The sequence below is a fragment of the Pagrus pagrus genome, assembly GCF_965226575.1.
Source record: "Pagrus pagrus genome assembly, chromosome: 13".
Taxonomy (NCBI): domain Eukaryota; kingdom Metazoa; phylum Chordata; class Actinopteri; order Spariformes; family Sparidae; genus Pagrus; species Pagrus pagrus.
The window spans coordinates 3,707,433-3,720,697 of NC_140197.1; the positions used below are offsets into that span (position 1 = coordinate 3,707,433).

Sequence of the window (13,265 nt, forward strand, 5' to 3'; positions counted from 1 at the left end):
TGTTTTCTTTCAGTTTTATCCAGAGTTACTGCTACAAGCATGAGAATAACCTTTTTGACTGGTGGGTGTACCTATACTAAATATCAATACAGAGTACCATTCTTTTATATAATCTCAGTATTTATTGTGCCAAAGTTTTTGACTTCCCGGTTGAGTCCATATGAGCAATGCAAGTTTTAACCTGCTTTTTTTCGAGGGGTGAATTTTTTCAGTTGTGTGGTCTGTTGTTACACTTGTAAGCCCAGTCAATTATATAAAGGGAACTTTATTGAGCCAGCAGCTCAGTTTACTGACTCGAGATAAACAGTGTGAGAAGGACTGAGACATTTGAAGCTTTCTAGCAGCACTTTCCAGCTAATGCATGGCTTGCACTGAGGTCAATAACAGAATCAGTCACATAATCATACTGTATGTTTTCCTCACTCGGCTGCCCTTCAGCGTGTGTTTGTGTGTGTCTATGACAGTTAAGATATGGTTGAACATACTGTGCAAGCAGAGTGGTCACAAGCACGACTTATTGCAGCAATATTAGGGTTTATGGCTCGAGAGATGCCAATGTCAGTCGGTCAGCCCACCACTTTGGTCTAGACTGAAATGTAAACAATTATGGGATGGATGGCCATGGAATTTGGTACAGCCATTTACATTGTATGTCCTGTGAGATCATCACACGGGAAGATCTTGAGATTATTTAGGAGGGATCTCACTAGGGCTTAAAATAATACTGAGATATTATCATTGCAGTACACGATAGAGTATGTCTTGATATTTAAAAATCTCCTCAAAAGCACTTAAATGCTAGGATGTTGCGACAAAATCAAATATCGATATTTTTGACCAAATACCTTGATATCGATATTGCGACAATATTGAAGGAAGGACAAGTGATATTTTTATTTTATGATAAATAATCAGCAGTAATGTGGATATAGTGATGGAAGAAAGTCATAGAGTGGGTAAAGGCCAGTTTTAGAACAAGAAGAACAGTCTGCAAAGTGTCAGAAAATGTCATCACTTTACTGTAATGCAGCCTTTACAACCACAAACAGACATCACTTGTACCATATCATGATATGATGCTATCCTAAATCTAAGACGATATATAAACTCATATCACTCAAAGGATATAGAATTGATATATTGTCAAGCTCTAGTTCTCACATATTGTTCCTTATAGTTTTCTAATACATAATGCATGTATTATGAGCTGTATTACTGTGTTTGTTGACAATCAGTGTTCGGCAAATTAATTTCGTAATGTGGTAGAACACAGTCAAAACACCTGTAAGGCGCCCTCAGGTATTTTTATGACACCCGTGTTTCGGACTGAGTGACTTGACTGACTGCTGACTGACTGTGTGATCTGGTTGTCATGGATACAGATATAGTACATAACGCACACACTCACACACATAGACACACATAGACACACAGACAGCAGTGTGACTCCAGGGGTTGATGTGCCTCAAATAGAAACGCAGAGATGAGTCATCCACCGAGCTACTGCAGTAGGCACACACACACGCACGCACGCACGCACACACACACACACACACACACACACACACACACACATGCACAAACACACACGCACACACGTTAACAGATGTGTTTAGTATGTGACAGCATGTCAGACATGTTGCGTGGTCAGTCGCATCTCTCTGTCTCTCTGGCTGCCAAAATGATGTGAAATGAGGATGTAAGATAATAGAACAAGTCTTTAATAAATAATCACAGTACTGGATAATAGAAAAGCAATGCATCAGCTCAAGTTGATGTAAAACATTAAAGGACGTAAAAATGAGTTTTCAGCGTTTGCATTTTCTGTGTATTTAGTCTGTCTGCTTGTGAGTCATGCTGAGGCAGTCTTAAATCTGCTTGAGGACACACAGAGCTGTTTACACAGGAGGTGAGGATGATAAGGGCGATGAAGGTGATGAAGAGGAGGTGGGATGAAGGTGATGATAAAACGATTTAACGAAATATTATCGTTCCTGGAAAGGAAACGGGCATTACAGCAGCGACTGATGAATACAGAGGAGTCAAAATCATCTACCCATTGTCTCATACATTGTGCTGCGCCCATGCAAGACTTTTTCAAATATGTATTAGCATTGGTTGCATAAAGCCTGATTCATTCTGATCCTTTGTTTTTTGTAATCCATGCACTCCAGCAGTCAGTGACATCCCACAGCACTCTGTTTAAACATTGGAACCTATTCCTTTAAGCACAGCTTCACTTAGACTGAGCTGCTGAATGGAACAAACAAGTACTATAAATAGCAGCCAGCAGTTTCAATTAATAATATCCACACTGACAGCGATGTGAGAAAAAGGAGCAGTGCAGCATTAGGGTATAGAGTGACATACGGACTTCCTACATGTGATGCACCTTTTAAAATCCTGCTGTTGGATGAAAAGCACTTTCTGTAAAATTTGGACATTAGCGTTCTAAGATTGGTATAAAAGACGACACCCCACCCACAGTCTGTTCACCCTGCTGCCATCTGGCAAAAGATACAGAAGTATATGCTGTCATACCACCGGACTACAGAGCAGCTTCGCTCCCCAGGCCGTGATGACTTTAGCATCAACACTCCATTTTCCAAAATAGATGTACCAGGGCTCAAAGGACCCAAACATTGTTTAGTGTCAAATTTAAAGTTTTAAATTACATTACATTTACCTTGTAAGCTTGTAACATTGTGATTTTACATATTGGACTATGTGTAGGGGCAGTGGCAGTGCCTCACAGCAAGAAGGTTGTGGGTTCAAGACCCAGCTGGGGCAGGAGCTTCTGTGCAGAGTTTGCATGTTCTCCTCCCTGTGCCTGCGGGTGTTCTCCAACAGTTCCTCCCACACTTCCTCCTATAGTCCAAAGACATGCAAATTAGGTTAATCGGTCACTCTAAATTGCTTGTTGGTCTCTATATGTCAGCCATGACATGAACTGGCATCGTGTCCAGGGTGTACCCCGCCGCCTGCCCAGTGTCAGCTGGGATGGGCTCCAGCCCCCTGCAGCCCTGTAAAGGATAAGCGGTTGTGGATAATGAATGACTGTTTCTTGGCCATGCTCAGATTTGTCAGTGGTTTTTGCACAGATCAAACAGACAAGATATAACAAGTGAGCTTCAGAGTTATTTGTTACCATTGGACACAGCCAAGATTTATAAGCTTTACCCCTGTTTGTCAATCCTAATGCTAAGCTAACTGGCTCCTGGCTGTAGCTTCCTGTTTACTGTAACTGAGTAGTATCAAGGAAAACAGCAGGCAGCTGAGAACTGGCCCTAAGAAAGCAAATAGCCATATTCGACAGAATGTCAACCTATTCCTTAATGCCGGTTTTATTTAGTAATGATGCAGATATTCGCTTTGTATGACTTGTAAATGCTATTTCAGTGTAATATTTAGTTGGTGTAGTTCTGTAGTGTTCATTTCTCACCAGCTCAACCAAAGTCTGCCCTGCTACTTTCAAGAAAGATGACATCTACATAAGTTAGCATAAAAAACAGTCTAGTCCTTTACATGGTTTTGAGTTTGCTGAAAGTATTGATAGGTGACCATAACCTATATCATCAAGCTGTCAGCCTCCATGTCAGGGTTGCAATATATGATAATATGTACATTTGTCTGCCAGTAGAGATTTTGCAAGACATTCTCTTGTTGGATCAGACCATTTCTGGAAGTATTGCTACTTAATGCAAAGTGGCTGATTTATGACAAAACTGGACTCACAGGATTGTTTAATGAACTACTTCGCTCTGAATCCAGTGCATCTGTGGAGGTTATTGCAATTTCTTGTGTGTGTACTGTGATGTGGAAGTAATTACAATCATTTGAATAATGTGTCAAGAAACTAAATTAAAATGTGTTATTGGTAGCACGTGCACCTAAATGAAGAAGTTTGGCGCACCAGTGCAAAAAAAGAAAAGTGTCTGGTGCCCTGCATAAAACTTAGTATTTAAAACTGTCATGTACCGAGAGCTGATATTGATTTATCACAACCAATATTGGATTTCTGAGGAAATACTAATATCTATATTTGAAAGTTTAAAAAATAAATTTTAACGTATCATCCAATATAAATGTTTTTATAAAACAGAAACACATAACATAAACAGAATATAATGATATGGATTCGATTCGTAGCTTGTTTTTTGTCTTTTAAATCATGACAAAATACAAACTAAGCGGAAATATTACCGTATAAAAATCTACTTGTCAGAGCCCTCTGGTGGACAAACTGTAATGGTGACACTGTTTATAAAGTACCTCAAACCGAGCATTTCTGTACAGTCATTTCTTCACAGATACCAATGTTTGTTTTTCTATCCTATGTGCCATGTTCACCATTCATTATTCATTAGTTTAGCATTAAGCATGCTATTATTTTCCAATTAGCATCCATTATTTCATTAATTTAGCATGTTAACATTTGCTAATTAGCACTCAATACAAAGTACAGCTGTGTCGGATGGGCATGTCACCCGCGTTGCTCGTATTTGTTCCAAAAGCATACCAAAGTATTGGAATGCAGGATCACCACCAAAGTCAGGACTCATCCACTGACTGTCTCGACAAAATGAGGTGCCAATCCATCAAGGAGATGTTGTCATATTCACTGGGTGTTTGAAAACTTTGACCTGCTGGTGGCGCTATATGAATATATGTTGAGATATTTCACTCCTGACCAATGTGGTGGACCGACCGAAAGGCCAACATCTCCATCCCTAGCACCACAAGGCGAATGAAAACGGAACAACAGCTACAAGTTGAATCTCATCAAACATAGTGCATGGACAGGACGAGGCTGCAGCGTGAGCAGGCACAGCCACCGTGCTTATAAAGTGGACAATCTCCACCTACAGGAACTCAGACTGCACCAACACAAAATCATAGGAGGGAAAGGTTGCAGCCCTGCCCACGCGGTTTGATTGACGGGTGATCTCTGGGCAGTGTGGTGCAGAAACATGACAGCGCTGAACGCCTCCCCATCCCCCCACAACCCCCGCCACCCCACCCCAGAGCTGTAGGCTTACTGCTCCCTTTCCGTCTATTTTTATCTGTGGCTCCTCCTCCTCCCAGGCAGGCTATTTTCAGCTGTAGTCCCTCCATCAACCCCCCATCTCCTGTGTTAGTAAATGCTTCTCTTCTCTTCTCCGCTCCTTTCTCCCCTTCGTGTTGTTTAATCTTTAAAAAAGTCACCCCGTCTAACAGCAGAAACATGCAGCGGAGGGGGAAATGAATGAAGTTGGACAGAGGGACGGGTGTTGAAGAGTGTCCTTGTCTTCTCTCCTTCTCCTTTCTGTACGTTGTGAAGCTTTTACTAAATCCAAAGAAGCTGTTGTTGACTTTCTATTCATCCGTCTGTCTTTCTCACCACCCAGTGATCTACTTTCAGCCTCTTGCTCCCGCTCTCCCTCCTCCCCTCCGTCTCCTCTCTCCCTCTCTCAACGTTCATTCAGCAGCTCAAAGAGCGTCGTAGACACACTCCCCTGTACACACACACACACACACACACACACACACTCAAACACACACACACCAAGGACTCTCAGACAGTGAATATTAGCTGTCTGACCAGCAGCTGTTTCTGGTCGCTGTACACGGCTCGGCTCTGCAGCAGCCCGCCTCGTTTTGTGTGTTTTCAAGCGAGGGATAAGAGGACAGCGTGTGATCTCTGGCTGTTTATTTTTGCTGGGAGGATTCTAACTTGCCGCTCGTCTTCTTGAGCCCAGCCTTTCCTTTCCTCTCCTTGCATTGCTTCTTTTTATTATTTTTTTTATTCTACCGCTCTGCTCCCTCCTTCCTTCCATTTCCCTCTCTCTGTCATTCTCTCAGCGCTTCGTTCTAATTTTGGAAGCATGGAACCTCGGGGAGCGCTCTCCCAAAGCTATTTACATCCTCGCCTCTCCTCCTCTTCCTCCTGCTCCTCCTCCACCTCCTCCTCCTCCTCGTCCTCTCCTCTCCCTCTCCTCGTACAGGAGGAGAGCAGCATGAGGATCCTTTGATGCACCCGAGCAGGGGAATTCGTCTTCTCCTCGTCTCTGTATTTTTGTTGTGTTGTTAGCGGTGGGAAGTGGTGTAGCGGCTGCAGCAGCACCACTCTCCAGCCGATCCCTTCCATCACTCCTCAGTTCATGGAAATACACACAGCAACGAGATTTCATTGATTCTTTTCCTGCTCTTGGTTTTGCTCGTTCAGTTTGGCTGGCAAAGACTGAGAGAAGGTTCAGTGCACCAGAGGAAACAAACTTTTTTCTACCTTTTGCAACATACCAGCCACTGTTTTTCAGGAGCAAAGTGTTGTGCATGGATCAGGACTCCAGGTGATGTAGACCAGAAAGCCACATTTTGATTTTGATTCATTCTTCGGACTAAGCAGAGCAGAGGGTTTTTCAAACCTGCAGCCGAGGCCACAGCATAAGAAAAGAGGATTTTGTCTGAAGTGTCTGTTACTGGTCATTACAGCACAAACCATGGGCCGGAGCCAGATGGAGCTCCAGGAAAACTGAAAGGCAAAGAGACTACCTGCAAAAATCACACTGAGACTGCAGCCTGAATAGGCTTCCTCTGCTGGATTACATAATAAAAGCACAGAGGACTTTTCTGAGTTCTCTCTGGAATTTTTGATGGAATTGACATTAATTTTTTAATCATTTTTATAATAAAAGCACAGAAAACATTTGGAAGTTTTCAATTTTGCTTCATCCCAGAATGAGTCATCCATGATTCAGTATTTTTGAAACTATATTTGAATGCCTGTTTCCCCCTATCCTCAGCAACTTGAGTCCTACACTGAGCCATGCCGCTTTCTCGGGAGAGGAACTGACTGTCATTTTTTGTGACAAAATAAAGCGCTGCTTCTTGTCTTGGCATGCTGTTGCATCCCACGGTGTCAGGATTGTGCGCCATGTTGCAGACCATCTATGAGACTGAGTCCTGTTTTTCCTCTGCCAGCACAGACAGCCACCACCAGCCTCTGGAGCTCCTGAGTGACAACAGGGGCTCCAGCATTGCCATGCCCACCACCGGTGAGTCATCTCTGGGAAAGGAGAGGTGGGGAGGGGGGCTGCTGAGTGCTGGAGGTTTGATGGGCTCGTCAGACTAAAGGTTGAATGTAAAAAGTGTTATTTGGCGTTCCCCGAACGACGAGATATTTGCCTGGGCTCAGTTGTGTTGTTGATGGAATAGAATGTAAGAATGGACAGAAGGTTATGGTCAGAGGGCTTCAAACTGTGGGGATGCGAGGCAAAGATGCTGTGTGAGGTGGAAGGGGCAGGGGCATGCCGTTATTTTAAAGACAAATCAAGTAAGTTGTCATTACCATTAACATGGGCAGCATTTGGAGCAGTAGAGGCTGTGAGACAGTTTATTGATGCAATTAATGCTCATTTTAAATCCATAGTGCCCGACCGCTGCACTTTGCGTCACAATTACCACATCTGAACATGCACATGATAAACATACTTAAACATACTCAGTGGGATTTACACTTTATGGAGATACCATTAGATATGACGGATATTTTTTGTGTTTTTTCAGTATAAAAGTCATCCAGTAATAGATGTCTGTACATACATGGATGCACTGCAAACAGGAACTGCTAATAACTCATTCAGCATACTTTAAATGGTGCCAGTTTACCATAATGTAAACAAATATAGGATAAAACAAACAGGGCTCAGGTTTTATCCCAGAGCTAACTTACTGAATACACTGATGCAGTATGCTTCCTGTTTACATCCCCCGAAGCCCGTAAATTACAGGAACTGTACTTCCAAAGCTTCGAGCGTGATTGTCGTATTAATACGACCTTTTTTCATGTCGCACTGTCATTTTGTTCTGTCATTAATAAGGCGCAGAATGTCCCATCAACATGACTCTTAGACTCCTGAAACACAGATATTTGCCCTGTGTTGAAAACGTGTGGACGCGTCATTAATTGAAAATTGAGCTTGGGGATGATGAGGATGTTGATGCGATAAAAAACACATATTAAATCACATACTCAGTCTTGAACCAAAGTAGATCCACAAAGAACAATGTCTTCTTTTCACGTTTTCAGAGAAATAGGGGCAAGAATGCTCCAGGCGCTCTTCTGTAAATCACACTCTCTCGTGATTTCCATCTACTGCTCTACACCGCTCCTTGTCAGTTTAGGGCGTATGGATGACCTTTGTTTGGGAAACTTTTGAGACTTTGAAGAACACTTTTTTGCACACTTTCTTGCTCTTAACCGTTCAGCCAACTCTTAGGTCACTATCTTTGCTTTTACCTTTTAGATTTAGGGAATTTATCAAGTACTGATACACAGCAAAATTAATATCTTGTGGGAATTCAACCTTCAACCAATTTGGTACAGTAAAGGCTGCCGAACAATGTGGCTGCTGACGTTGGGTGAGCCTATTTGGAGTGCGGCCTGATGCCACCTCCTGATGCCAGCAGGTTGTTAATTGGTACAAGCAGGACACAACATTCACTCTAATCTTCTTTTCGGCTGCAATTACACTGTTGGTTCACTGGTGAACCCAGGTCAGTGTTTATTTGTGTTTGTGTGTTTGTTCAGACTTAACAGGCTCACAAACACTTGAATGTTTGTGTTGTAGATGCTATGTGTTCTTGGTTTGCTCTTTACTAATGCTTATCACATTTATTATTTAAAACTGGTTCTGCATCCTATATGAGGTACGTGTGTGTACGTGCTATTGCTTAACTTGGCGGAAAAAAAAGTCTGAACTACACAGCTGGTGACCATGAATCTACAGGGAAAATATTTAAACCAGCAGAATAATTTACATTTCCCATCTATAAACCGTTAATCACCTGTTGTATGTTTTTAATGTTAAAACTAGCAAACTGAAGCCACATAGTCTTGTTACCCTAACAAAACCCTAACAAAAATAAGCACAATATTTCACTGTGTAGCTCTGTTTTGATCTCTGCCAACTCCTGGGGAAAAAGATTTGGCTCTTTAGTGCCAGTTAAACCAAAACAATGAGCTGAAAGTGTTCCAAGTCAACCAAAATTAGCTCCCTGGGGCCTTAAGCAAAATTCTGGTAAGGGGCCCTCGGACCTGACCTGTGAGCCATGTAAACCTTTGCCATTGCCCACTGCCTCACAGCGACAAGTGACACCCCTCGTGCTTCCTCTACAATTCTCCCTCCTCTCAAACAGTATGCTCCATCTACAGAAGAGAATGAGGTACAAACAAGCAGTAACCAGTGGTGGGATGTAACTAACTACATTTACATCAAGCACTGAACTTAAGTACAAATTTAAGGAACTTTACTTTACTTGAGCATTTGCATTTAATCCAGTTTTATACTTCTACTCCACTGCACCCCAGAGGCAAATATTGTACCATTTATTCCACTACATTTGTTTGACAGCTTTGGTTACTAGTTACCTTTCATATAACAATTTTCCGTCCCTAATGAGTTCAGAAACAAATAAACCTTTAAAATATCCTCTTAAAGTAGAAAAATACATTGTCGCAAAGCTAAAAGTGAAGAAGTGAGGCTTTTATGTTGTTCCCGCAGGACAGCCTCATAATGAACATATCATGATGTTATAGAATGTGATTCCAGCTCAACAGTATATAAAGGAGTTCAAATGAGCTCAACCATAAACGTCTGCAGCAGTAAAATGACACATACACAATAATGCAGCAGTAATATTTATCCAAAAAGATCAGATATAATAGGAAAACAATGCTGATAATACATACTTTTATTTAAGAAAGTATTAGTACTTTTACTGAAGTAAATGATGTTGGATGGAGTTTTCCTCCCCTGACTCAACCTTGACTGGGAGCCTAACTCACCATTGTATCATTGTCCTGTCTTGTTACGTGTCATCACGCCCATTTGTTGTCCAGTGGACTGGACACCGCGGTTGCCGTCGTAAAGTGAGAGTTTTGTTTTGTGCATATGAGCGCATGTTCGCGTGATGCGATTGTCTTTCCGACCTGCAGTTTATGAACACCTCGGCCCGTGGACATGTATCAAACATAATAAATCATTGTAGACCTATTTCACTCTCGCTTCCGTCAGGCATGAAGTCACATACCGCGGTGAGCAAGACACAGACAGATAAAAGATGCACTGCCCAGCCCAGCTGATGTTAGCAAGATGGACAGACTACAGAGAGATGGACCGGCACACATGAACTTAGATTGCTGATATTGCTCTTGGAGAAGGGAAATTCACAAGTTTACCTGACTGCTGTTGAGCTGCAGTTCATTCTCACGTTGATTTTTTTTCCCCGTCTCGTGACCAGAAGGATAGTTACTCTTCATACTCTCATGTTTTAAACATTGACATCCACTTTGACATGAGGGGGAGGTGGGGCCCTTGTGTACCTTGTGGGGCCCTACGCGACTTGTGTAGCGTGCGTATAGGACCGACCGGCCAAGTCAACCAAAATAATGGAGGGGAACTGCAGAGATAATGATAATTTTTGTGGATTTGTCTGTGTGAGTGACTCCGTCACATTACACACAGTCATCTGACCCGTTGTTAATACAAATAATATCGCCAGTGCTTCTCTTAAGAATATGCATGCCTGATGTGGAAATGATTGAACCAGATGTTGTCAAAGATATAAAGCTTGGTGTAACACAACAGACAGCATCAGCTGCAGATGACCTACTGTCTGCCAGCCCATAATACTCCTGACCCAGCCTCAGTCTCTATAGCAACACTACACATGTGACTCCTCTCTCTCTCTCTAAGCTTCTAATTTGTCCAAAGTACAAACAGCCATTATACTATTTTTACCTCACTCTCTCTCCTGCTCTGTCTTTTTCTTTCTCCCCTCTGTCTCTCGCTCTCTCTCCTGGCTTTTTTTTTTTTTTTAAGTGTTTTGCAGGGCTGATGTCATAGTGCCTATTTTCTTTTAGCAATGCAGAACGAACAAGACAGGGAGAGACAGAGAGGGAGAGAAGAGAAAAGAGGAATATTGGTTTCCAGAAATACCTCGCAGCAGTAGCAGCAGCAGCAATGAGAAATGTGAGCGACAGAAAACGTAGACTGGACTTCCAGCTACACACCTCTGTCTTCCCTCTTTGTGTTTTATGAACTGTTATCAGTGATTAGCAATGCAAAATATTTGCCAACAAGTACTGTAGCGTCTTTCTTTGCAGCCGTAGATGATGAATGTAAGCAGAGAGAACAGATGAAGGAGCAAAGAGAAAACTTAAGTTCACAGTCTTCACATCACTGCAGATTTATAAGCTGTGAAAACAACAGACGTTCTCCGCTAACTAGACCAATTTTGTTTTTGGTTAGTCTCCATCTTTGTTGCTTGGTTCATATGTTTCTGCACTACGCTGTCCAGAGATCATGTGTCAGGTTTGAGCGTCTGTAGCTCGACTGCTTCCCTCTGTCTGTTCATGCTAACTGTTTAGTTCTTCTTCTTGTGTTTTTTTTTTTTTTTTTCAAACTAAGTGGACACATAAAACGTTTCCTGTGTAGCAGGAAAGAGGCTTTAGACAGTGAGTGTGTACAACAGCGAACAGCCTTTAATATCTGGATGCAGTCTGGATCACTGTCACTTTAAAGCAGGCACGGTCTCGTCAAAGGCAGAAGTTGTTGGTAAGAATTGGAGATGTCCAGTGGTCCAATCAAAAACATGACAGGCGATTGATCGATCAGTCAATCACTAGAACATTAATTGTTAACTATTTTGGTAAATGACTCAAGCAAACATGACCAGAATGTGATAATTCCAGGTACTCAGATTGATTACTCACTGCTTTTCTTGGGCTTACATTACAGTTAGTTTGAATATTTTTTGTTTTTGGCCACTTGATGAAGTCACCTTGGGCTCCATGACACTGGGATTACATTTTTCTACTGTTTTATAGACCAGAGTATCAGAGGAGCTGAGGTGGACAGTTTTAGGTTCTTTGGAATTACCATCACTGAGATCCTATCTTGGTCATCGCATATCACCAGCCTGGTTGAAAAAAGTTCCTTGTTTAAAAAATGACAAGGAATGTACCTTGTATAATATATTGATTGATATAATTCAGCCGTTCTGGATTATTTCTGTTTCTATGTCTATGCTGAACATTTTAATAAGAGCTCAGTCTTTTGACAATGTTTCACCCTGGATGAGTAAAGTTTATATCAGCCTGTATGAGCTGCATTTTGTACCATCTTTACCATATATGGGTAGTCTTTTCTCATGGTTAGGACTTCTTCCTGCTTCTAAAACTTGTTTGACTCTTAGTGCTGATGACTTTGGTGATCCTCTGACTTTGTCCTCTAGTTCCACCATGAGGTCGATGTTTGTCATTTTGAATGTAATGTGTTGACTAGAGGTGTTTGCAATATAACGATATTGATGATATTGACGATATTGACGATAATTACAAATGAAACATTGACATCATGTTAATAATACACATATGATAATATAGACTAAATGAATCATCATTTCCGTTTCTTTTTGTTTTTACATAGTAGGTGTCATTAATGCACTTTTAAAGCAGGTTGCCACACGCCATAAATCGGCTACTACCACAGCTACTGTAGCTACTACTGCCGTACAAAATAATAGATACAATAGATATCGCGTAAATTATTTTGTCCATGATAATTGTGTAGTGAAATCGGTTATCGTTGGTTTGACAGGAAATTCGCTATACACATTCATGTTCCCCTCAGGATCAATGGTAACTTTGGTGACCTCCTGTCCTTTCCTCTGGCACCATCATCAGTATAAAATGCCAAGTGGTTGGCAGATTAATTGGAAACGAAGATTATTGTTGCAGGCGTATAGAGTCTAACTAAACATGACTAGTACCAACATGGTACTTAATAATTTTCACCAACTATGCTAAGAAAAGCTTTTCTTTGGGATTTTAAATGCAAAATATGTATTTTCTACTTTTAGAGGTCTCTGAAACAAATGAGAACAAAAGACACAGTTTGATGATATCATGAAGTAGCTACGGGTTGAGAGTTGTCTTCATTGTTAAACATCTGTTTGACATGACTCAGAAATCAGGTTCACAGACGAGGTGATGTACTGTTTTATGTTATGTTTAGTCACATTCATCGACTTCTTTCCTCCCTCGCTGGCATTTACTGGGAAGTTACAGTGACAGACAGCCAAATGAAATGTTACCTCGAGTAAAATTACTTTTTTTCTCTGGGTTTGAGCAGTGTTGGAAACTTTCTGGATAATGTAAGTAGACAACTAACAAAGTTCTAGTGGTTTTTAGACATTTTAATGCAAAAATGTTGCATATTATG

At 41.4% G+C, this 13,265-nt stretch overlaps 1 protein-coding gene across 3 annotated transcripts in view; it reads left to right on the forward strand.

Annotated features, from left to right (window-relative positions):
* The window catches only part of hdac5 (histone deacetylase 5), an 87,368-nt gene that overhangs the window by 33,992 nt on the left and 40,111 nt on the right, over positions 1 to 13,265 (forward strand). Inside the window, exon 1 of one of the 3 annotated variants that reach the window (XM_084372309.1) lies at positions 5,573 to 7,034. The exons of the other annotated variants lie outside the window; for them this stretch is intronic. Coding sequence (XP_084228435.1) covers positions 6,878 to 7,034 — 157 coding nt within the window. The 5' untranslated portion in view covers positions 5,573 to 6,877. Of the gene's footprint in view, positions 1 to 5,572; positions 7,035 to 13,265 lie in introns of those variants that run through there. 3 annotated transcript variants of the gene reach the window in all.